Genomic DNA, 24,076 nt, shown 5'->3' with positions numbered 1-24,076 from the left:
TTACAGTATTTAAATAAATTCTTTTTGAACATATCAAATATCTTAAATTTTAAAATACGGTGGTAATGGGAAATGTATCAATTTAAATGACGCTGTTCTCAATTGGCTGATATTATACGATGCGAATTTTCAGCCAATAGATTAAAAGCAACAAAACGTTCTTTGACCCCGTCTGAATTATTCACCAATCAACAAATAAAATCATGTGACAAGTTTGACAAGTGGCGTCATACGGCATTTTACATTTATCGAGTCTCTGTATTAAGTATATAGTCTATGATCGAGGCGTCATTCCGGCCGGCCTTCATTTTCACCGCACGGCGCACCACGCGCCCGCCATTTTGTTGCTAAAGATCGGCTCGGTGCGAGTGAAGGGTTCTTTGTTTTATGTGCACAAGTGAAAATAAATACACAGTAGTTTATAAATAAAGCATCCGTCAAAATGGTCGCGGTAAGTAAACCTTTAATATCACAGTTACACTATTACGTAAATATATGGGGCACCTATTCATCATCTACGTCTTTTTTAGCAAACCAAAGTATTCGTGGGAAGCTTGCCGCAGGGCTCCAAGCCGGAGGAATTGAGAAAACTGTTCGAACGGTTCGGCGTAGTGACAGAATGTGATATTATGAATAGATGCGGATTCGTACACATGCAGACAGAGGATCAAGCGTCTGCGGCAATTCGCGCGCTGCACAACACATCATTCAATGGCGGCGTCATAACGGTAGAGCGAGGCAGGATCAAGGAGCGCGGCCAGCGCGGCGGCGGCGGCGGCGGTCGCGGCGGCATGCGAGGGGGCATGAGAGGCATGGACAGGCGCGGCGGAGGCCCGATGCGCGGCGGCCCGCCGAGGGACGCGCCCTACCCGATGAGGGACTCGCGTCCCATGGGCCCGATGCGTGGCAGCGACATGCGCGGCCCGCCAATGGGCGGCGGGGGCATGTCCATGCGGAACGGCATGGGCGGCGGAGCGCCCTACGACCGCGGCATGGACCGGCCGCCGATGGGTGGATATGACGACAGATACAACGGATACGGAGAAGACCGTCGCGGCTTCGCTTTGATGGACGGTCGTGGGGCTAGAGACCAGTACGGCGCGCCTCCCCCCATGTACCCGGACGACAGGCGCGGGTACGGAGCCGTGGACGACATGCCGCCCATGTACCCTGACGACAGGCGTGCGCCCATGTACCCTGATGAAAGGGACATGATGGACAGGCGAGGTGGCATGCGGGGAGGGCCCATGCCTATGGCGTCTGGGTACGACAGAGCACCGCCACGAGCAGCTCCCATGGGCAATGGTGATATGTACAGCAGGAGAACACCACCTCCAATGTAAGTTCATTTAAATACATAAATTTATGTACATTTTGACATTCTCTTGTCTCTAAATTTCAGTTTGCCAAGTTTTAGGAGAAATTCAATCATATCCTATTACATTAGCTAATGCAAATCAAATTAACACATTGTTCAAAATATCATTGACACATTACTACTGCAATGGTTCTAAATCTTTTCCTGTACATTAATACAAATCATTCTTCATTTGTAATCTTAATATTTTCTACAAGTACATTCTCAAATAAACATTGTATGTATAATAAAATAAGTCGACTTCAGCTTAAAAATTTCACAAAGATTTTTTCTAGAATAAAATAAAAGGAAGATTAATTTTTTGAAATGTAAAAAGTAAAACCCTAAATCGTAACTAACAATCTTAAATCCAAACTAAATCAATTCTGCAAAAGTATATGCTTGCAATGCGACCAAACTTACAAGTCTTGATGATATAAAGTTTCATGGAAAATTGTTATTGTCATAACAATTTTCCATTTTGAAATAAAATTCTCATGATATCTTAGAATACTAAGTATTATATCATACAGATTGGGACAATGGAAAATATGGGAATGATGCATACAGCTTTCCAAACTAACTAGAAAACTATAACTTACAATTTATTTTGCTACGTCTTGGGATATAAGTTCAAATAAATATAAAATTAGAAGTTTTCTTTTCCATTAACAGTTCCTATGACTGCAAAATTTGTAACATTTCACCCTTTCTTAGGCCACATTGTTCGTAATAATTGAATTTTACTCATTCAATAAATCATCATAGGATTAATTATTTACTTGTTTTTTGTAACTTATCAATTGAAGTTTCCTAAATCAATCTATACTAATATTATAAAGAGGAAAGGTTTGTATGTATGTATGTATAGTTTTCACGCATAAACTACTGGACCGATTTCGATGAAATTTGGCACAGATAATCTTTAGACCCTGAGAAAGAACATAAGCTACATTTTATTGCGAAATATGTACCACGGGCGAAGCCGGGGCGGACCGCTAGTGTTAAATAATAAAATTTTATTTAATGTTAAATTCTGAACATTTTCCAGGCGCGGCGGTGGCGGTGCGGCAGCGGGGTACGACCGTGACCCGTACGCACAGCAGTACGCTCCCATGGGACGGTAAGCATCCACACGCTGTGTATAGCAGGCGGCAACTGGTGTGCGAACAGACGATTTTGGGAACATTTCTGTATCTATACCAGTTGGTTGTAAAAACATTGTCAGTTGTGTTCGATACTGGTCTTAGACTGTCTGGATAAATGCAGGCAGTTGATAATGAAGATATTTCACAATTTTTATAAAAAATAGGTATTGCTAATTGTTTAATTATTTTGAAAGGTAATGGTCTTTTCATTCACCTAAATGATAAAAAATGAGAAAATACTTTATATACAAGTTGCATTGCATTCAAATAATTCTCTGGAATAGAAAAGAGAATATTGTGTATGTTTTTGACAAAAATTTGGACCATTACAGTTTTTTGATGATTGCTTACAATTTTCTTAATGTTTATCTTTAATCAGATGTTTACACACTGGTTGCTCACACGATTTAATGTTTGTTTTTCACTTGCACACAATTTCACTTTCTTTGATGTCTCTAGAAAAATAGCTTAGAAAATTCCGTTACAAAGTTGCGTTTGAGTCAGACGGAAATCGATTAGAGAACAGTAACTGGCCGACGAAATTGCGTGGCATACGGCTATTTCCTAAGGAATTTGTCCGGAACAAAATCTTCACCAAGTAAAAAAATATCTGGAATCTCTCGCTATATAAAATTTCATTGAATCTGCCCTCGTACATTTTAAATTTCAAGGAATCTGTCCCCGTAAATTTTTAATTTCAATGCTCTATCATAATTTTCGGTGTATTTTTATTAAATTCATGAATTGAACAGCATAAATATTACATTTTTGAGAGAGAGATGTTAACAACGTAAATGTCAATTAGATTTCCGAAAGTAAACACAATAGAGTCCAAATTGAACCGCAGTAGTAGCAAAGAGAGCATGCGATAAAGCGCGAGCGAGCGGGCAATGCGGGCTCGCGGCGCGGACCGCTGACGTTCCTTTCGTTTGCAGCTACGCACAAACGCAACGTTATCCGTAAGAGTAGGCGATGCGAGGCGACGGCGGCACTAAGCGGCTTTCTTGTTTAGCGCGGGCGGAGCGGCGCACGGCGGCGGCGGCCGGGCCCGGCCCCAGCGCACCAACAAAAACTGTATATCGCTCGTGTAGCCGCCCGGCGACACCTGCCCGCCGCGCCACGCGAAGAATCCAGTGTTTTTCGACCCCCCCGTGCCCCCGACGTGCTCCTCCCCCCCAATGACTCCAACGAAATAGACGGACTTCAATCTATGTTTTGTTACTCTGACGACCGGTCGAAAGACACTGATAGGCTGAGCGACGACCCGTAATCATGTAAATCGCTTATGAATCATTTCGGCATTTCATTCCCGTCGCACGTGACGAGACACAATCGTTGTCGGTTGGCGTCTAAGCAATAAATCTGTAAGGTATTCTAAGATGTATTTTTTAAGATAGATTAAACCACTTGTTTTAAAATCAGTGTTTCAGTTCGTATCCACCTCCCCCCCGCTCCCGTCCCCCATCCCGGCTCCGGCATGTGGAATAACTTGTGTTGAGTTACAGGAGACGCGTCCGCGCTGTGATGTCTGAGTCACAGGCGAGACGCGAGCGTAGTGTTAGGTCGCTACCGACTGTAGGCACGTAGCGGAGTGAGTGCGATGAGATAACGTTGCGACGGAAAGTCCGTGCGAGTCTTTCGGACGTTAGTTGCGGTAAGGCGCAAGCGGCCGCGAGCCATAGCCGATGCTATGACGCTCGACGTGCGGCAAACGTTAAGGCGCCAGAAGGAGACGCAGCAAATGTTTACAATCGTAAGTACGGAACGAGACGTTTGCGAACGGCCGCCCAATGGAAGTTGATTGCGTAATACATTTCGAATTGTTAAAGTTAAATCAGCACGTGTGTTCACTCGACACGTTTTCTGTGCGCACTTGATGACTATTGCCTCTGCCAGGTGTCGCCACTGACGCAGCTCAGTTCGTAAAGCGCACTGCATTAATTGTCAGTTTTGTATTCGTCCAAACGGCGCCGCTCATATTAATATATTTATTTGTTTTAAAAGCACATTTTCAAAGGTTTTTGTTTTACAGGTATTGGCCTCCAAGATGAAGGAAGAGCTATAAAATTATGGACTTTACCTCATTGTGCTTTGGCATATACTTTAAATTTGGCTGTGTTGGAGTAATAAACGATTTTTAAAGAAAGTTATCTTTTATTGCGTTGCCATTGTTGTAAACTTACCCTTTTTTCTACTTGCTCATTGCTTTTAGAGTAGGTACATATTATATTACAATTCTAGAGTAGAAGACAATACCTATTGTATGAAGTCATGAAACTATACATCAGTTAAAATGGATGACAAGCTCGAAATAGTAATAATATTATAAGCAGCTAGTGGTCCGCTTTGTCATAACTCATAAACCAAAGTAACTAATGCCGTAATTAAGCGCCATCTATGGCAATTTATAAAATTTAGTGCGATTCAATACGCATCATTGTGGATCTTCTTTATAGGAAAGATAAGTCTTATCAATGTTATAAGACAAACAAACACTTTCTTATTTTTTAAATAAGGATTAATGACTAATGAAAGATAAATATTAATATTATGATGACAATGCATATCTCTGTTTTGACTTGTAATGCACATAAGTAGTTGATACAAAAATTTAAAATCTAGAATTCAATTTATCTTGTGTTTGGTAGCCTAGAAGAGATGGCTACTAAAGCCATAAGGCCGCCATTTGTGCATGTCTCTCTTCTGTATATGTATGTCTTTTTCCTGTTTGTAATGGTGTACAATAAAGCGTTTTCATTCATTCATTCAATGAAATGCTGTTATCGTTAATAGAACCGTACCTACAAATCTTTATGTAATACCTATTAGGTAGGTAACTAAGAAATTACAGGTCTTGTAAAAAACTGTTTGAAAGAACCAATGTGTTGAATGTATACGGTACAAATATTATAGTACATACTACAAACCAGAACTAAATACTGGTTCAATGGACTGCATTAAAAACTCACAGACTCGAATTAATTACCTATCCATATTGCCACACGTTAAGTTTATCTCTTTTTTAGTCAAAATCTACAGTTTATTTATGGGAATTGAAAAGTAATAAAAAGAAATGCTGTTATTTCAAACACTTTATTTCTCCAGCAATCACTTTTACATATTATATACCTACTTATTACAACAAGTAGATAGGAATAACATGCAACAAAAATTCAATAAAAAACAAATGCTTAACGATAAACAATTAGGTACACCATTATAAAATAAGTTTGTCTATTACCATTTCTATTACAAATACTTTACATACGTTGTTTCAATATCACCAATCTAATTAAGATTCTAAAAAAACCACCTCATTACGCAGAAGAGACAATAAATCTTCCATTCAATGTCATCTCAAAGAGTCGAGATACACCGACGCGTTGTGTATCGACTTGATTAATTTATTTACTTCATAATTTATGGACGATTTAACGAAATCGGCGACATTATAATTAGTTACTACGCCGCAGTCGCTAGCATTGCAATGAAAAATGTCAAGAATTTTTGAGGTTATTTTCTCTGGGTCGCTGTGGTGCACGGCTTTGGGAGACATCCGTCTGGCTTTCCTGAACAAGGTGTCAGCAGCTAGTGTCAGGTTGTTTGAAATTAAATTCCCGCGCTTCACTTCGCTGCGTGCCATGCGCCCGAGTAAATAGCCTGAAAATTATACATTTGAATTAACTCATCGCATAAAAATGATGTCAAAGCATAAAACTACTTAGGTCAAGACAATTTATAAACAATACAATGCCTACATATTCGTACTTATCACAATTATTTCTATGGAATTTACGAAAAATTGTTTAGAATTAATTTACTTACAAAAAAAATACCCAAAGTAGCAAAAAAGCGGTAGAAATTCGAAATCTTTGATTTTACCACACATTTTTTGTTTTATTTCAATTGTTTGGTAAACATTGATTGTACCTACTCTACATTAAAAATTGATCTTGCAAAAAGTAAAAGCAAACAAAATTCGCCAAATCTAACACAAACAAATAAAACATACCACCAAATATACAAATGATTCCGATAAAGAATATCAAGGTAGCGCACAGTCTCCTGGTGACGTGCGGTTGGGAACCGGTGCAAGACCTGCCGTTGGTCATGACCACAGCGTCACTGCAGCCCGAGACCAGCTTCGACTGACTCCTGTGTATTTTTAGACCGCCGGTATTGTCTGGGCGGAGACATTTTATGTTTGCGTGAAATATTATGATTTCTGTCGTTGTAACGACACCGCTGCCGACGTTCACTAGGCGCGCGAAATTTTTACAAAGTTTTATTGGGATTTTATAAACTTGAATATGTAATGCAATTTTTGTAGCATAGGTTAGGTTTATTTTTATAAATCGTGAATTGTAATTTACTTTATTGATCTGAACATGTGGGCACAGTGCATAATATGTACTTACTTATAGCACCCTACATTCTTTAGGATTTTTTTAAACTAATCTTCCCTATTTAGTCATGCCCTACCTTCAGATCCGCAGATCTTTTTTTGTTCATATGTTTTGCAAACTTTCACATAATACTGCAAATTCTTTTCACATGCTTGTAAAAAGTGTAAAATAGTAAAAGTGTTGTTTAGTTTTTCGAGGTTTTATTTTAATTTCTAAGGTACTGAAATATTTTCTGTCAGAATGTTTTATCAGTTTCGAGGACACTTTACTTATAATATTATGAGTAAATGCGAAAGTGCAATTGTTGGTCTTTATTTAACGTTGTAAAGAAGCTGATTTTTGTGTTTGGCGATAGTAAGGAATTGGTAAGGAAGCTAGAGAATGAAAGCTCTCATTAGGATTTACTTACGTAAAGTTGAGCCCATAGAAATCTAAATAACAAGACACATAGAAGTGCTTTATTGTCATAATTCGTATGAAAACCGCTGTCGCCAAAATCAACACATTCAAACCGAAAGCTAAACAGTACACACAAGTAAACTATGCCTTTTATTGGACAGCTCGATTTTAGTGAAAACTAACTTAACTATTAAATTAAGCTTTTGAATATGTATCCTAACGCACGAATTTACAGTTTATTTTAGAATAACATCCCTAAGTATATGAGACTTTTTGCTCCAATACGAACAAACGTGATAATAAGAATGGTAGACTGTGTCATTCATTGTTATTTCGATTACTATGGTGACACTCGTAATACTTGTAAATATTCTATAATTTTAAGGAAAAACGGCATTATTTCTAAAAAAAATATTTTCCGATGAAATATTATTCCTTTATAAGTATAATTACAACTTGTGGAAGAATTTCCGCAATGGGAGTTGGAAAAACACACCATGTATACACTCATACGTCTCCAGAGCAACTGAACAGTGACGAATGCACTGGTGATGTGCAAATCACCTGAGTGGCGACAAGGTCACGCACGCTTACGACTTCTAGTGTCTTGTTATTTAGATTTCTATGGTTGAGCCACTTTATCAGATAAGAAATGAGAATTCTAATTTCCTATTAACTATATTATTGTTACAGACTATACCAATAGTCTATACCATTCCATTGTTATTTTTAAAAGGGTGGAAACATAAAAAAATAAAACAACAATAACAAATAATCATTTATTTAAACATTTATAATAAAAATAAGTAATTGTAATAATCTAATTCCTATCATTATTATTTATATTTGGCGCGTTTTATCCATTGTAATTTTTAATTTTAACTTTTATTGTGCTGAAGTGTTCTTATTTACTGCAAAACGAGCCTCTTAAAAATAAAGACAATTTACAAAGCATCAAATATAATGTATTTACAACTATTATTAAATCGCAGACAATTTTGATGTTATAACTTCAATTCTCGATGATATAAAAATATGAAAACTTTTTTAAATATAACAATCTTGACAAAATATTTTTCCTTGTTCAATTGGTAATGTAGGGTCCATCCAGGCTCCTGGCTAACCTGAAAAGAAAAAAAAATCTTCAAATATCACACATCTTTATGATTGTGAAACTGATTCGTGTATTGGTAACAATGATAACGACGATTAGATCAATTACAGATATAAGCATGGGTGATTCTCTTGAACTGGATCAAGATAACATATTGATTTGATTTTAACCAGAATTTTAATATGGTAGGGGTGATTCTAGCCATTTGCGAATACCGCATTTGAGTGATTCTAATCGAAGCATAACTAAATAAATAAATAACATATTGGCGTGATTCTGATAGTTCCAAACAAATTATTGGGTTGATTTTAACCAGTCCTAGATTTTGAGATTAAACTAGGTTCCCTCAGTGAAATACTAACCATTTTCAGCAGTTCCACCCTAGTTTTGCGGCCCCATATTGAACAGCAGCTTGAGATCTTCAATGGTTAGTTTGGAAGCTGCGTGTCGAGCGCCAGTCAGCACGTTTTCAGCCATTTCGAGTTTTGCTTCTTGTAATTTACGGATCGATTGCTCCACTGTGTCCACACACATGAATCTGTCAAGAAAATTACGTAAAGAAGACGAGATATTGTAGGTCTCTAGATATTGAAACATTACAATTTTGCAATATGATGTTTTTCTATTTTGTTGTTATGTACACATCACAACGAAGAGTGAATAACTTTTAAAACAGGAATCATGAAATTTACCAAATTTTAATTTTTAAGTAAGATTAAGTATATTTGATTATATGGCATTTTGTTTTACTGTTAAATTTTACTTTAACATATAAAAAAACGTTCAGGAAACGTATAACTTATAAATTGTAGAGTTGGCGTAACTAAAAAAGGAAAAACCAAAGTATCCATATTGCAACTTCGATCTGAAAAAAAATCTTCCATATATACAAAACCAAATTTTTCTCAATTTCCAAGATATATATCATGACATAAATTAAAACAGACGAATGTGCCAAATTTTTTATATCAATATTTTGCCTTCATTCATCGCAGACAGTCCGCCGACGTTAAACAAACATTGGCTTCAGGCGACTCACTCGTCACTGTTATATTTTTAATAATAATATCCTCTCATTCACAAACTGCATACTAGTTATGGGCCATGTCTTTTTCTGAGGTTTGTTGAAAAAATTTATTCAAACCTATTATGGCCAAATGTTCTTCTTTAAATCCTTTTGTGACCTATACTTGGCTATTTTCTTAACAACAGTGCTTAAAAATTCTTATTCCTTTAAAATTAAACATTTATGCTTCTATTCTGTTTAGTAAATAAATAAATAAATATTTCAGGACAATTTTCACACACGGCACAATCTGATCCCATACTAAGCTTTCGCTTGTGTTATGGAAACCAGATGGCTGATAAACATACAAATATAATTTTTAAATAAATACTTATATAGATAATTAACACCCAGACACAGAGCAAACATCTATGTTCATCACACAAATATTTGCCCTGGGTGGGAATCGAACCAGAAATATATCATTACTGTCAACTAGACTGTCTATAATCATTGGATCATAGGTATGCAAATGCTAAGGTAAAAAAAGATGAAAACTACTTTCGAATTTTGAATTACGATTTGTTTTCCGAGTTTTATTATCTCTTCTAAAGTCAACAAAAAGATTTTACGTCCTTTTGTAAATAGGTTAAAAACACCAGAATATCGCTAGTTCAGTGAATAGATGTCAATGATGAATGATAATGAACTGGTGACTCGGTTTTCAAACGGTCAAAATTATTGCGTATTTGCCAAAACCTACCAATGTCACGGCGAAATGAATTCCAATTTCCAGGAAAGTCAACGGAAGTCGTATATTATTTCAAATTATCTTCTTTAGTATGGTGTTAATTATTTAGTGATGTATTTTTCAGGGTTGCTAAATTAACCGTAGCTTGTATTAGGATGTCATAAAATATAAAAGAGACAGCACATAAATCATTTTGGCGCTAACCAGAAATATATTTTTGACTGGCTTATACAAAAAGCGGTGGGATAAAATTTGTAATGTTTTTATATCGAATGATCTCTTGAATTTCGTTGTTTTTTTCACAAGTAAAGAAAAGATAAATAGATAGGAACATTGATCCTAACGTAGAAATAAGCCAGGTTTTTTGCAAGTTATTTGTTAATTGCATGTTTTGTTCTTAGCCCATTAACTAGTTAATTTTAAACTATTTTACTTTGACACGTAGTTCAACCATTAATAATTTCGTTACAAGTTTAACACAAAGTCATATTAGAGTGCAATGAGTACATATCTCCATATGTATCAATCGTATACAGTGCAATGTTGTAATACTTTTAATGCTCATGTTCTGCATATGTAACAATCGTATACAGTGCAATGTTGTAATACTTTTAATGCTCATGTTCTGCATATGTATCAATCGTATACAGTGCAATGTTGTAATACTTTTAATGCTCATGTTCTGCATATGTAACAATCGTATACAGTGCAATGTTGTAATACTTTTAATGCTCATGTTCTGCATATGTATCAATCGTATGCAGTGCAATGTTGTAATACGTTTAATACTCATGTTCTGCATATGTATGTATATGTATGATTCGTATACAGTGCAATGTTGTTATAACTTTAATGCTCATGTTCTGCATATGTATCAATCGTATACAGTGCAATGTTGTAACATACGTTTAATGCTCATGTTCTGCATATGTAACAATTATATACAGTGCTATGTTTAATGCTTTTGTTATATTTTGTTGTTTTCTTTTTTATGGTGAACATAATGAAATCATTTTCAATTCGCATCTGTATATGTTGAGTTTGTATAGTGTTGTGAGCACGATAAATAATTATGCAATAAACAGTTATTTGAGTGCGAGATGAGTTCGTGTGTTGTTTTTTCCCCTGTAGACGTAACACTCGTACAGTTGCAGGGCACATGCCTGTATATGTGCACGTGGCGGGTCTGCCCCACGCGGTAGACGCGGTCGCGCGCCTGCTCCTCCAGCTGCGGGTTCCAGTGCGGGTCGAGCAGCAGCAGGTGGCTCGCGCCGCACAGGTTCAGCCCCACGCCGCCCGCGCACAGCGACAGCAGCATCACCTGTATATGTGCACGTGGCGGGTCTGCCCCACGCGGTAGACGCGGTCGCGCGCCTGCTCCTCCAGCTGCGGGTTCCAGTGCGGGTCGAGCAGCAGCAGGTGGCTCGCGCCGCACAGGTTCAGCCCCACGCCGCCCGCGCACAGCGACAGCAGCATCACCTGTATATGTGCACGTGGCGGGTCTGCCCCACGCGGTAGACGCGGTCGCGCGCCTGCTCCTCCAGCTGCGGGTTCCAGTGCGGGTCGAGCAGCAGCAGGTGGCTCGCGCCGCACAGGTTCAGCCCCACGCCGCCCGCGCACAGCGACAGCAGCATCACCTGTATATGTGCACGTGCATCACATAGTATACAGGGTGTCCCATATGTCCATGTCACAGCGAACAGGGATGATACACTGGGTCATAACAATTATCAAAAAAATAAAAATTTATGGACATAATTTAAAAAATTAATAAATTCAATATTATGGATATAAATCAGTAAATACTGTAACAAAATCGCTATAGAAAAAAAATCACAAATTAGTTTAACACCAATTGCAAATAAAATAAATAATTTTAATTTGATCCACATCATCCAATCTCCCCACATACCCTCACTTTCCCGTTGGGATCGTTGAGCGCATCAATGAGCGGCGCGCGCGCAGACACCGACACGGAGCCGCTCAGCGTCACCGTGTCTACGCGCTCCTTCTTTAGCTCCTGTTCCACTAGCTTGAGCACGGACGTCCATTGGGATACCACTACTGCTTTCTCGCCTGGAAGTGTTTGGAATTCAAGAAAATTAAAGATTGAATAAAATTTTCTCTATAAATATAGTTGGTTTAGTGTCAGTCCCCTGATTTCCTATATACTTGATGAATTATTCATTTATTTATTCGTAATCATACAGCATTACAGTAAATAACATTTCTTAATATATTCTGTATTAACAAGTGAATATCTTTAAGTAAAAAAAAAATATTAATTATCATTTCACACACCTATTATTATTATCAATATATTATTACATCAACATACCTTTATTCGGCAATATCTCATTGAGCAAGCAATCCATAACCGCCTGGATCTTAGAGGATCGCTTATCAAGTCTGAACACCGGGTTATTGGGCGATAGCACGGAACGTATTGCCTCTGCCGCTGTAGTTCCCTCCCCTTGTATACCCTCCTCTTCTTCTTCCTCCTTATTTGTATTTCCACTCTGGAGGAAATAAATCGGTCAAGAGCGAGTTAGACTGGTTAAAATGTGGGTTCCGTATAAATATGATAAATAATAAATAAATATTTCGAGACAATTTTCACACATGGCACGATCTGATCCCATACTAAGCTTTCGCTTGTGTTATGGAAACCAGATGGCTGATAAACATACATATATAATTTTAAATAAATACTTATATAGATAATTAACACCCAGACACAGAGCAAACATCTATGTTCATCACACAAATATTTGCCCCGGGTGGGGATCGAACCCACGACCTCTGGCTTGGAAGACAGGGCCACTACCAATCAAGCCATCCGGCCAGTCAATGATAAAGAGCAACTGTGCCAAAGTTGTATTAGACCGGAATTGGTCCTTCGAGTCTTGAGTAATTGATGAATGTAAATTTTCTGTTTATTCACTAGATATTATAAAATACATCCTTCTGCTACATGGGTCTGTCTGTCTGTTCGCAATAGCGTGATTTTCGGGGAAAAATTTATTCTGTAATTTGTTGTTTTGGACAACGCGGGCGGAAATCTAATTATAGTAATTATTAAACTAAGCATATTGACGATTCAAAAGAAAGTATATTTAAATGAACAAATGATGTAAAGTTATAGTATGACTTAAGTGATATATTGAGAAATTAAATATTAGAAAAAATCTCATTTACAAAGCATTTCAATAATTTAAACCAACTATAAAAATATATCAATACCTTCCGTCTTTCCCTAGAATCCTCCAACGAGAGCTTATTGAGTTCAGCTAGTAGGTCCTGTCCAGCGGGGTCCGGCTGCAGGTCCACGTCCTGGTCCTGGTCCTGGTCTTGGTCCAACATGGCCGCGATCAGCCCGCAGTGGCAGCAAACCTGACGCAATCGCAGCAGCAGCACCAAGATCTCGTGGGACTTTACTGGTTTCGCGCCTGGTGGTATGGTATGATGATGGTAAAAATATACAGTTTTGTCATGAAATCTAAAAAAAAAGACTGTCTAGAAACTGGCGACTGTTCTAAAATGATATAAATTGTTATAAGACCAATGATATGCATTGATGATTGAAGTATTCATCGTAGAAACATAAAAAAAATTTAGCAGCCCGCTTCTACTGCTAAAGTAATGAAAGGTATTTGCAATCAAAGGACCAAAATTGGAATAATTTAATGCAGGAAATTTGAAAATGTACCAAATATAATTATTTTACTTTATAAATGTTAACCTTTCTTCTTACCTTGCAAAGCGATCATCCTTTTATGCATCTTCGCATATTCGGAATCCTTGTTTGGTGGTTGGTGTATCGCTCCTTCTACTTTTTCCGCTCGCTGGTGAAGGAACTGCGCGAAGAGAGTCTTCGAGAAGACCAGCACCTGGTGTACAGTTTACGTATTACATCGATAGTGGACTGTATATAGGTCGCTCTAAACGCTGCTAATAATGCTATGATATAATGGGACAACTGGGAACACTTTAAATACTGCTAATTCTTATATATAAAATTCTCGTGTCACAATGTTAGTCTGCATACTCCTCCGAAACGGGTGGACCGATTCTCATGAAATTTTCTGTGCATATCGGGTAAGTCTGAGAATCGGCCAACATCTATTTTTCATATGTACCACGGGCGAAGCCGGGGCGGACCGCTAGTAATTATATATAATTTACGCGGATTCGAGCGGATAGATTAGCACTCGGGCGCTGGTATGGAAGAACTGCGCTTTCCGGCCGGTTCGACCGTCGCACGATAATAATGCTGAGGCAGCTTGACCTCATTTACGTTATTGCTCAATTATTGAAATATGTAATGTAGCTATAGATAATAAGTAATAAATGTTTAAAATAAAATATTTGTTCGTTGCTCGAACACCTGGAGTTATTATTAAATGAATGAATAAAAATGTTTTTTGTTCATCGAAGTTGCAGTTGCAGCTGCTGCATAGAAGTTGCAGTTGCAGCTGCTGCATCGAAGTTGCAGTTGCAGCTGCTGCATCGAAGTTGATGTTGCAGCTGCTGCATCGAAGTTGTTGTTGCTGCATCGAAGTTGCAGTTGCAGCTGCTGCATAGAAGTTGTCGTTGCAGCTGCTGCATCGAAGTTGAAGTTGCAGCTGCTGCATCAAAGTTGTTGTTGCTGCATCGAAGTTGCAGTTGCAGCTGCTGCATCGAAGTTGATATTGCAGCTGCTGCATCGAAGTTGTTGTTGCAGCTGCTGCATTGAAGTTGCTGTTGTAACTGCTTGCTACTGAAGTTGCTGCAGCTGCTGCTTGGTGCTCACCTTCTGGTAGACGTTCAGCTCGGGGGGTGTGAGGGTGACGTCCCGCTGGTGCAGGGAGCGCTGCGGCAGGCAGGCGAGCTGGCCCCGCTGCTGCAGCTGCTGCTTGGTGCTCACCTTCTGGTAGACGTTCAGCTCGGGGGGTGTGAGGGTGACGTCCCGCTGGTGCAGGGAGCGCTGCGGCAGGCAGGCGAGCTGGCCCCGCTGCTGCAGCTGCTGCTTGGTGCTCACCTTCTGGTAGACGTTCAGCTCGGGGGGTGTGAGGGTGACGTCCCGCTGGTGCAGGGAGCGCTGTGGCAGGCAGGCGAGCTGGCCCCGCTGCTGCAGCTGCTGCTTGGTGCTCACCTTCTGGTAGACGTTCAGCTCGGGGGGTGTGAGGGTGACGTCCCGCTGGTGCAGGGAGCGCTGCGGCAGGCAGGCGAGCTGGCCCCGCTGCTGCAGCTGCTGCTTGGTGCGGCGCAGCATCACGCAGCGCATGATGGTGCTCAGCCGTTCCTGTCCGCCCATGCTCTTGTTGTCTATCCACTTCTTCCACATCTAAGAGCCAATTTTTATTAACATTATCTAAACATTACAAAATTCTCCATAGATTTTGAGATATTTGTTACAATACCAAATATGCCTATGTTGATGTGTGTTTTTAAAATATTTTTTTTTTGTATTTCAAAAATGATCAACCAACCGTGAGTTCATCAAAGGGCGTGCACTTCAAGAACTTGAGCAGCGCGAACAGGTCGAGGTCCTTGTTGTGCAGCGGCGTGCCCGTGAGCGCCCAGCGGCGGCGGGCCCGCAGCGCACTCACCGCCACAGAAGTGGCCGCCTTGTGGTTGCGGACCGCGTGCGCCTCGTCCAGGATCACGCGCCGCCACACCACGCGGGTTAGCACGCCGTTCTGGGGACAAAAAACGTGGGTAAACCAAATAAATAAAAATAAAAGACTGGTTGCACTCCGGGAGTGCCGGCAGAAGTGAAAACTTGATTATTAACGTTGAGCATGTTTGATATTTTGGAATGGTATCCGTCTTACGCATTTTCGATCAGGTCACGTGTCCTGACGCGAGTTTAAGATTTTATACCCATTACAGAAAAAGTGCTCAACGCCGCTAAAGAAGTTTTCACTTCAAAAATTAGTTGTCTGTAAAGTCGGTTTACTGACGATAGTTTAACGTGACAACGTCCGATTGTGCTTCTTTGTCGCTTGTTCCACGCTCCTTGCACTTCAAGCCTTACATAGAATGCCTCAGAGCGAGTTAACGCCGCATGAGTCATGTTTTTTCGTGCGTGCAGCCGGCTCTATCGAATTATAAGACGTTGTCACGTCAAAAGACGTGTGGTACTCGGGGACTGCCGCGGTAAAGCTATTGCTTGCTATGCCTTCAAGCCGTGTCCGTCGGAGTGGAGCGTGAGGTTTTTCGTTACGGAATTTCTGGATTCGGTCCCCGCGCTCAAGGCCCGCGATAGAAGCTATGCAATAGCTTAAAAAACAATGTAGTTGCAAATATTTGTATTATTGCAACGAAAAGTCAACCTTTAATACAAGTTTTTATTCATTGTAATAATACAAATTTTTGCGGGTACATTGTAGGTACATTTTTCTTTGCTTTTTTTTTTATAATACCCTCTGCGCACTTACTGCTCTTTGTTACTGTGAAATGTCATCCGGCTCGAAGGACCATTTAAATGATTGAATGTTTGAACGCGTCACGAGTGTTTGATGATGTCAGTTGAACGTTGATGTTTTGAAGTGCGGGCCAACCGCGACGCATCATGTTGCTGACTAAATTGTGCCATGTAAATTGCAACAAACACTTATCCGTCTATTTTTCACTGATCTCCTGGCGGGTGGTGCTGGCTGACGGTCGCGTGTGGGGCCCACTGCTACACACCTTCTCGCTCTCCCGCTGCAGGATGTTGTATGTGGTGAGCACGAGGTCGTGCTGCGCGAGGCGGTGCGCCTGCGCGGTGCGGTGCGCGCCGTGGTGCTGGCTCACGGTCAGCGCGTGCGGGGCGCAGTGCTTGCCCACTTCCCCCGCCCACTGCGACATTAGCGACGCGGGACATACTACCAGGGTGCCGCCGCGGATTGCTGAAGGGACAACGTGTGGATTATTATTGACTGCGTGTAAAAGAGAGTAACATTCTTTTTATTTTCATAGGCAATATGAAAATAGGAAGTATAATTATAATTACTCACCCCTAGTCTTCCCCCTGTCCTCTTCATCACTGTCATCGTCGTCCAAGTTCTTTTCTTTGTCGCAGGCCATAAGAGATATCATGGTGATTGTTTTTCCCAAACCCATGTCGTCCGCTGTGCAAAATAAAAAAATATATAAATTTACTAGATTTCCGCCCGCGGCTTCGCCCGCGTTTTCAAAGGAAAACCCGCATAGTTCCCGTTCCCGTGGGATTTACGGGATAAAACCTATCCTTTGTGTTAATCCAAGTTACCCTCTATATGTGTGCTAAATTTCATTGTAATCGGTTCAGTAGTTTTTACGTGAAAGAGTAACAAACATCCATACATCCATACAAACTTTCACCTTTATAATAGTATTAAGAAAGAAGATGTTTCATTTGCATGTTTATTTATCTTTTTCAAATTCTGGTTAAATTAACATGTTTCGTTTGTACGTAAAATGATTGATGCGCGTGCGCAGCGTACACGCGTGCGTGTCCACCTCGTGCCGGGACGCGAGTGGCTCGTGTCGCTAGTGCACACGTACCCAGGATGCCCCCGCTGGGCCGCTGCGTCTCGCGCCACAGCAGCCAGGCGAGCGCGTGCAGCTGGTGCGGCATGAGCGGCGTGCGCACCGCGCGCGGCTGCGGCGCGTGCGTCTCCTCCGACGGCCGGGACGCGAGTGGCTCGTGTCGCTAGTGCACACGTACCCAGGATGCCCCCGCTGGGCCGCTGCGTCTCGCGCCACAGCAGCCAGGCGAGCGCGTGCAGCTGGTGCGGCATGAGCGGCGTGCGCACCGCGCGCGGCTGCGGCGCGTGCGTCTCCTCCGACGGCCGGGACGCGAGTGACTCGTACAGGTCGCGCAACCGGTCCATGATCACGTTGCGCTCCGCCATGTGGGTTGCCATCGCTAGACAAATATGTTGAAAATTAAAAAAAAGTAATAAAAAACGTAGGCTCAAGAATAAAATATACAAAGTATGGTACTACAGTCTTAATTCCATAATCAATAAAATCCCTCACTCACAGAACGGAAAAATTTACAGGTAAAACCACTAAAATGCGTATTTTTTTTTAATTATTAAAAAAATACAAAAAACAGTATCTTTACTATTTATTTAGTATCTATATTTAGTATTATAGTGCTGTGAATACATCATGTGAAAAAATCCAAAAAAATAAAAGATTTCTTTACAAAAACTATCATTTAAATAACAACACTAATATTATTATTATTTTTTTTTAATATACATTTACCCTGTTTGCCAAACATTCTGGGCTGCACAGCATTGCTGACTTTCTGGAGTTCATCCCAAGAGAGACCCTTCTCATTATTCTCAAAGCCATCTTTAGCTATGTCCGCTGGTGTTGGATTATCTGAAATAATAAATAAAATTTTACATTTTAGTAGTTGTAGTAGTAAATTGTTTTCATTTGTACATTTTTCACCATAAATTAAAAAGAATAAAGAAACATTTATAAATGTTGAATATTAGCAGATCTTTTCAATTGATTTCCTAGGAAAAAAAATGCCTATAAACAATAACAAAAGAGAATAAAATCGACAAATCCGTCATTCCTTACCGGGTATGACCACCATATTGGCCACTTTATCCCCCTGGTTCCGAACCTCCGCCTCCAGGGCTGTGAGTCGTTCGATCAGCTTCACTCCGCCATCGGGAAGCGTGTTTAGATCCATGGTGTCGAGGAGCAACTATTTATAAAAAATACATAAAACAAGAACAAATAATATTTTTTTTTAATCATTATATTTTCTGTCATGTGCCTAATATATTATATACCTATATTTATTTTTTACTTATTTATTTCACAATTTAATAGAGGTACTTACAAAAAAGAAAGAGTACAATATTGAAATGAGCAAAAAAAGCAAAATTTTGAACAATCCTTGATTATTATAAAAAATCTAATGTTTGCAATTCAAGTGTAAAAAAAGGATAAGTATTGAGTTTCTTGTTGAATCTTCTAGATACAATCAACTTTCAGAATTACTTATAAAGATTAACAAAGATAAAAAGATTTTAAATTTTGACAAATATAAACAAACCTTGACACCCTGCAGGTCTTCTTTCAGCCCGTTCAACTTATTTAACTCATTTTCTCTAACATGTTTCATCACATATACCACTTGGTTGGGATAGCTCGGCGGCACGAGGTACTGCTTTATGTCGCTGCCCAGCTTCTTCGTGGCCTCTTGTTTCTCCCTTTTTGGAGATTTCTTGGTGGTGGGGGTGGTGGTTTTTTCTATCTTCAGCTATGAGAAAAAGTATGGAACAATATTTCATACTTTGGTCAAAATGTATAGAAAAAAGGATACTGGTTGGCAAAATATTTTAATAATTTAAAATACGGTCAAATATTATTATTTTAATTATTAAAAAATACGGTTAATTACTTTCGCAGCCAAAAAATATGTTAATTATTTTTTTTTTTCATTTAGAAAGTAATGTTCATTTATTTAATATATATCACATGTATATTTAAGTAAACTTATCAAGACGTATTGTTTTGTTTGTTATACATTTTAAAGTAGAATACAATTTCAGACGGTTAGGAAGTAAGAACTAATTCGAAAAAATTAGGTTATACGTAGTTTTAGAATCACAAGTTCTATAACTTGTACATTCGTTTAAAAGTAAAAAATTCTTGAATTATTATTACTTCTTATGATTCTACTCAAAATAAAACGTATTGTTTAAAATTAATTATAGTATATCTTTCACATTATCATATGAATTGAAATATGTATACTTAAAAACGTAACAAATTACGAAAAATGATAAAAGAAAAAATTGGTTTTACAATATTAAACATCTACTTACAATTTTAGGCATTTTTACTTATTTTAGAAGAATCCAGCTTCTATAAAAATTGCACTTATATTTAAACTAAAACTAGATAAAGTGAACTGCAAATTTTAACCGTCATTACTAATCTAATCTAAATAACCGTCGAGTACGTTATTTAACATTTCGATCTACCCTCAATTCTCCACACATTTTATTACGAAATTTAATCTGGCAATATTCGTTCCGTAAGCGTATATACTTAGTTTTAATTTTTCACATTTCGATGTGTGTATGTAACATTATGTCCGGAATTAAAAAAAAATTAAGAGAGACATGAAAAAATAATCAACATCATCAATATTTTTTTAACATATCAATCAATCAATTATTATTTCAAATTATTTCATATGGATTTTATAAATTTTACGTGTGTCATATCTGATCCGCTTAATATGATTTTTTTAAATAATAAAAATTGTACCGTTATATGTATTGGAATTTGTATAGACGTTTAATGCCTCAGCCCCCGGAATCACAGACACAATAGAAAATCTATTGTGTCGTGGATCGGGCCGCTCGGTGGTCAAGGGGTTAAATCGTGTAGTAAACTTATATTCACTATTATTATTAATGTGAGGTATATATTTACACACACAGTTTTCTAAAAAAATTCAAATCATGTGTCTCGATGCAGAAAGAACATTCATTCTTGATCTTTAGATTTTCTAGAACAAATAAGTTGCAACAATATTTCAAAACAAATATTTCAGCACTTGATAATAATTATTTAGAAATTAACTACTTACGTCATCATCTTCACTGTCGCTGCTCAGAGCTATCACTTCGGGCTTCGTGTCGATAATCGTGACGTCATCATCTATCATATTCTCCTTAACTTGTGCATTCAATCTTTTCTTAATTGTACTTTTCAAGTCAGGCTCGATCATTTGGGTTAGATCAACCACATCATTTTGCGCACTATTACTACTATTATAAGAGTCATTTTTCGGCGACTCCGTATTGGTTACGTCACGTAAGGGGCTCGAGAAGGGTGAACACGAAATTCTAGAATCTTCTACGTTTGATTGATTCGATTGTGTTTTGGTAACGTTTATACCGGTGTCCGGTAAGTCACCCATGCTTGCGGACGAACTTGGTCGTGACTAAAAATAAACTTTTTTTATTTTTTCAATTTTCATTCATATTATTTATGGTAATAGTCATTTATTTGGGCAACTATAACTCATTTTACATGCAGAGTTTCACACATAATAGAAAAATGTTCTATTTAAACTTTAAAGTGTATTGTAACAATAATAGTGCTGTTAGCTTACAAATAAATTAAAAAAAAATATAGGTAGGTAAGTAGGAAGTATAATTTTTGCAACTATACTTACGTTATCTGATTGTATATAATCTGAATCGTCACTTTCATTGTCCTTAGGCACGATGCCCATGATGCTCATACGCGTAGCTCGAGACATGAACATTTGATCATCATTCTCATCATCTTCACTCTTATTACTTTTATCTTTACTTTCATCACCTTTGCTGTAATCGTAATCTTCTGTTCCATCTGTGTCATTGTCTTTACTATTAATACTGATTTTACGAACATCTTTATGTTTCGTATTATCATCAGCTTCATTTTTACTGTTATTTTTGGCATTATCATCATCTACTGTCCCATCAGTGTCTGCATTTACACTTCTTTTACGTCCACTTTCGTATTTATTCTCCGCATTGTCACTGCTTTTATTATTTGCATGATCATCATTATCATAATCAACAGTTGCATCTGAGTCATTGTCTATACTATGTACACTTTCACGTTTTTGTGTATCTATTGCGTCAGTACTCTCATTTGCTATACTATCATTTTGACTTATCTCATGGTCTTGGCTGTCATTTTTAGTCTTATAATTTTTATCAACTTTACTATTATTAATTTTGACTTCGTCATCACTATCGTCATAATCGTCATCACCATCATCTTCATCTTCATCTGTATCATCACCACTTTCAGCGCTATTAATACTTTCGTAACTCATGTTACTTGTGTCATATATAAGGGATTTTGTATCAGGTGATAAACTTTTTTTGGCCGGTGTATTTTTTAGGCATTTTTTCTTTTGCCTATTGTTGGATATTATGAGTGAATTGTCTGTATCGGAGTCTAATAACATAATGCGTTTTTTATTTTTACGTATAATTAACGAGTCATTTGACATAACTGATAACTTTGTTGATACATTGACTTTTGGAAGAGAATCTGTGTAAAAAATGAAAGCATATGCCATAAATATAAAAATCTAAAAGTCAATAAGTAAATGTATAATTGTGTTAAGATATGAAACGGAGACAAAACTTCTTAATCACCTTAGTTATATTGATACCATATGGCAAATTAATTTACACAAAGAAATCTACAATAAACTTACCTTCATCCTCAGATGAACTTAAAATAACTTTTTTTGTAGAGGCAAATGCTGATGCAACACTTGGTTTTTTCTTTAAATCTATGGATTAACAATTTTCATAATATGTAAGTTGAATAATTAAAACATGATTTATATAATACTAGCTGCGCTTCGCGGTTTCACCCGCGTGGCTCTGCTCCTGCTGGTCTTAGCGTGATGGTATATAGCCTAATTTAGAATTTTTCAAATCGGACAAGCAGTTGATGAGATTCGCGTGTTCAGACAAACAAACAAACTCTTCAGCATTATAATATTAGTATAGATATTTATAACAATTTTAAAGTGTAATCTTGTTTTATGTTCTTTCTCTATTTTTATCCATACTAATATTATAAATGCGAAAGTAACTCTGTCTGTCTGTCTGTTACTCAATCACGCCTAAACTACTGAACCAATTTGCATGAAATTTGGTATGGAGATATTTTGATACCCGAGAAAGGACATAGGCTACCTTTTATTGCGAAATATGTACCACGGGCGAAGCCGGGGCGGACGTCTAGTTTCTTATAAAGTATTCAATAAACTTTCAGACTATGCCAGAAACTAACATCATATGAGCGCTTTACCTTTTCTCAAAATTTAAATAATTTATACATACTATAAAAAGTCATTACTAATGGAATGAGTAATAGATCTTGATCTATCCCTTGGGATGAGTTAAATTTTATTACTGATACTAATATTGACATGAAGAAGGTGTTATTATATTATGTACCTAATTAATAATGTAGCATACATAATTATAAGAATTAAACCTATCTCTGTTCTCTGTATGTACTCAGTGCCGGCGTTAGGGGGGGGCGATGGCCCAGGGCGACAAATTCTGGGGGGCGCCAAGGTCTGAAGTTGGAGTCTCTTGCCTCTCCAGGTGCAAACCTTCAGAACACATCAAGTGGGCGCCACAATATTTTCGCCCGGGGTGTCAGTGGACCTTACACCGGCACTGTATGTACTCAATCTTATGACTATAATCTATTGTTATAGTTTGCTTGATGTTATTATGTATCAGCCTACCACTAATCCAATACATTATTGATTACATATTCAACTCTTTACTATTTTAGTCCAACTCTTGAGTGACACATTCTTTACAATACTTACATACTTTAAAAGTTATCTTTGATATGCTTTTTTACCTACACAAATATATTTAATTACCTTCATCACTGCAACTGGTGATATGCATCTCAATTGTGTTTTTTAATGATTTCTTGGTGTAACCCGAGGCGTGATCTGATTCTCCTTGAAAAAAGTTCATATCATCAATAACTTGAAAGAATATGGAATAAAGTTATAAAACTTGGTGTGTAAACAAATATCCTACCCTCAGAAACTGAATCATCTGATTCAGGTACAAATACAGTAACATTTTTCTTCGCTGGTGTCTTCTTTGGAGCAAAAGATTCTTCCACAATACTGTCGTCGATTTCACAGCTTGATTCTCCATCTCCATTAGTTTGGTCTTGATATTCGAAGAAGGAATTTTCCATTTTAAAATATATTAACGTATATGCAATATGTTCCAATCTGTTCCAATAAACGAGCAAGTTTTCTTTTAAAACACAGTTTGCGAAATTTCAAAATAATAATTTTCAAATTCAAAGCAACATGAACGTTGACCGACGTTGACAAAGGGCTG

At 38.2% G+C, this 24,076-nt stretch overlaps 3 protein-coding genes across 7 annotated transcripts; 1 reads left to right on the top strand and 2 right to left on the bottom strand.

Annotated features, from left to right (window-relative positions):
- Positions 1–286: 286 nt before the first annotated feature.
- On the top strand, positions 287–4,648 carry LOC149900865 (uncharacterized). Of its 5 annotated transcripts, XR_016457723.1 has the most exons (5): positions 287–451; positions 531–1,339; positions 2,409–2,480; positions 4,011–4,258; positions 4,538–4,630. XR_016457723.1 is itself a non-coding variant. In XM_090112278.1 (4 exons), exons 1-4 carry the CDS (start codon positions 443–445, stop codon positions 4,554–4,556), a joined length of 909 nt encoding a protein of 302 aa, XP_089968404.1. In that variant the 5' UTR covers positions 287–442; the 3' UTR covers positions 4,557–4,648. The 5 variants fall into 5 exon arrangements, 4 of the variants coding, with proteins under 4 accessions (XP_089968404.1, XP_089968401.1, XP_089968402.1 ...); XM_090112278.1 differs by lacking the exon at positions 4,011–4,258 and having other exon boundaries at positions 4,538–4,648; XM_090112275.1 differs by lacking the exon at positions 4,538–4,630 and having other exon boundaries at positions 4,011–4,531.
- Positions 4,649–5,694: 1,046 nt separating this feature from the next.
- On the bottom strand, positions 5,695–6,673 carry LOC149900864 (uncharacterized). Its single transcript, XM_090112787.1, has 2 exons — positions 6,518–6,673; positions 5,695–6,165 (listed from the first exon to the last, which is right to left on the bottom strand). Exons 1-2 carry the CDS (start codon positions 6,615–6,617, stop codon positions 5,858–5,860), a joined length of 408 nt encoding a protein of 135 aa, XP_089968913.1. The 5' UTR covers positions 6,618–6,673; the 3' UTR covers positions 5,695–5,857.
- A 1,449-nt stretch (positions 6,674–8,122) lies between these two features.
- Positions 8,123–24,018, bottom strand: lds (transcription termination factor lodestar). Its single transcript, XM_090112293.1, has 20 exons — positions 23,762–24,018; positions 23,596–23,679; positions 22,399–22,476; positions 21,355–22,229; positions 20,764–21,120; positions 19,216–19,422; positions 18,732–18,861; positions 18,405–18,524; positions 17,857–18,057; positions 17,165–17,278; positions 16,857–17,056; positions 15,653–15,862; positions 15,316–15,507; positions 13,936–14,071; positions 13,425–13,630; positions 12,520–12,700; positions 12,094–12,257; positions 11,661–11,818; positions 8,787–8,962; positions 8,123–8,434 (listed from the first exon to the last, which is right to left on the bottom strand). The coding sequence occupies exons 1-19, from the start codon at positions 23,925–23,927 to the stop codon at positions 8,806–8,808; spliced, it is 3,936 nt and encodes a 1,311-aa protein (XP_089968419.1). The 5' UTR covers positions 23,928–24,018; the 3' UTR covers positions 8,123–8,434; positions 8,787–8,805.
- Between the last annotated feature and the right edge of the window lie 58 nt (positions 24,019–24,076).

The sequence above is a fragment of the Colias eurytheme genome, chromosome 18 (genome assembly GCF_061535395.1).
Source record: "Colias eurytheme isolate Ceu_HAF_F1 chromosome 18, ilColEury1 Martin Lab GWU primary, whole genome shotgun sequence".
Taxonomy (NCBI): domain Eukaryota; kingdom Metazoa; phylum Arthropoda; class Insecta; order Lepidoptera; family Pieridae; genus Colias; species Colias eurytheme.
Note: the sequence above shows the minus strand (reverse complement) of the source record. Positions and strands in the feature narration are given on the sequence as shown.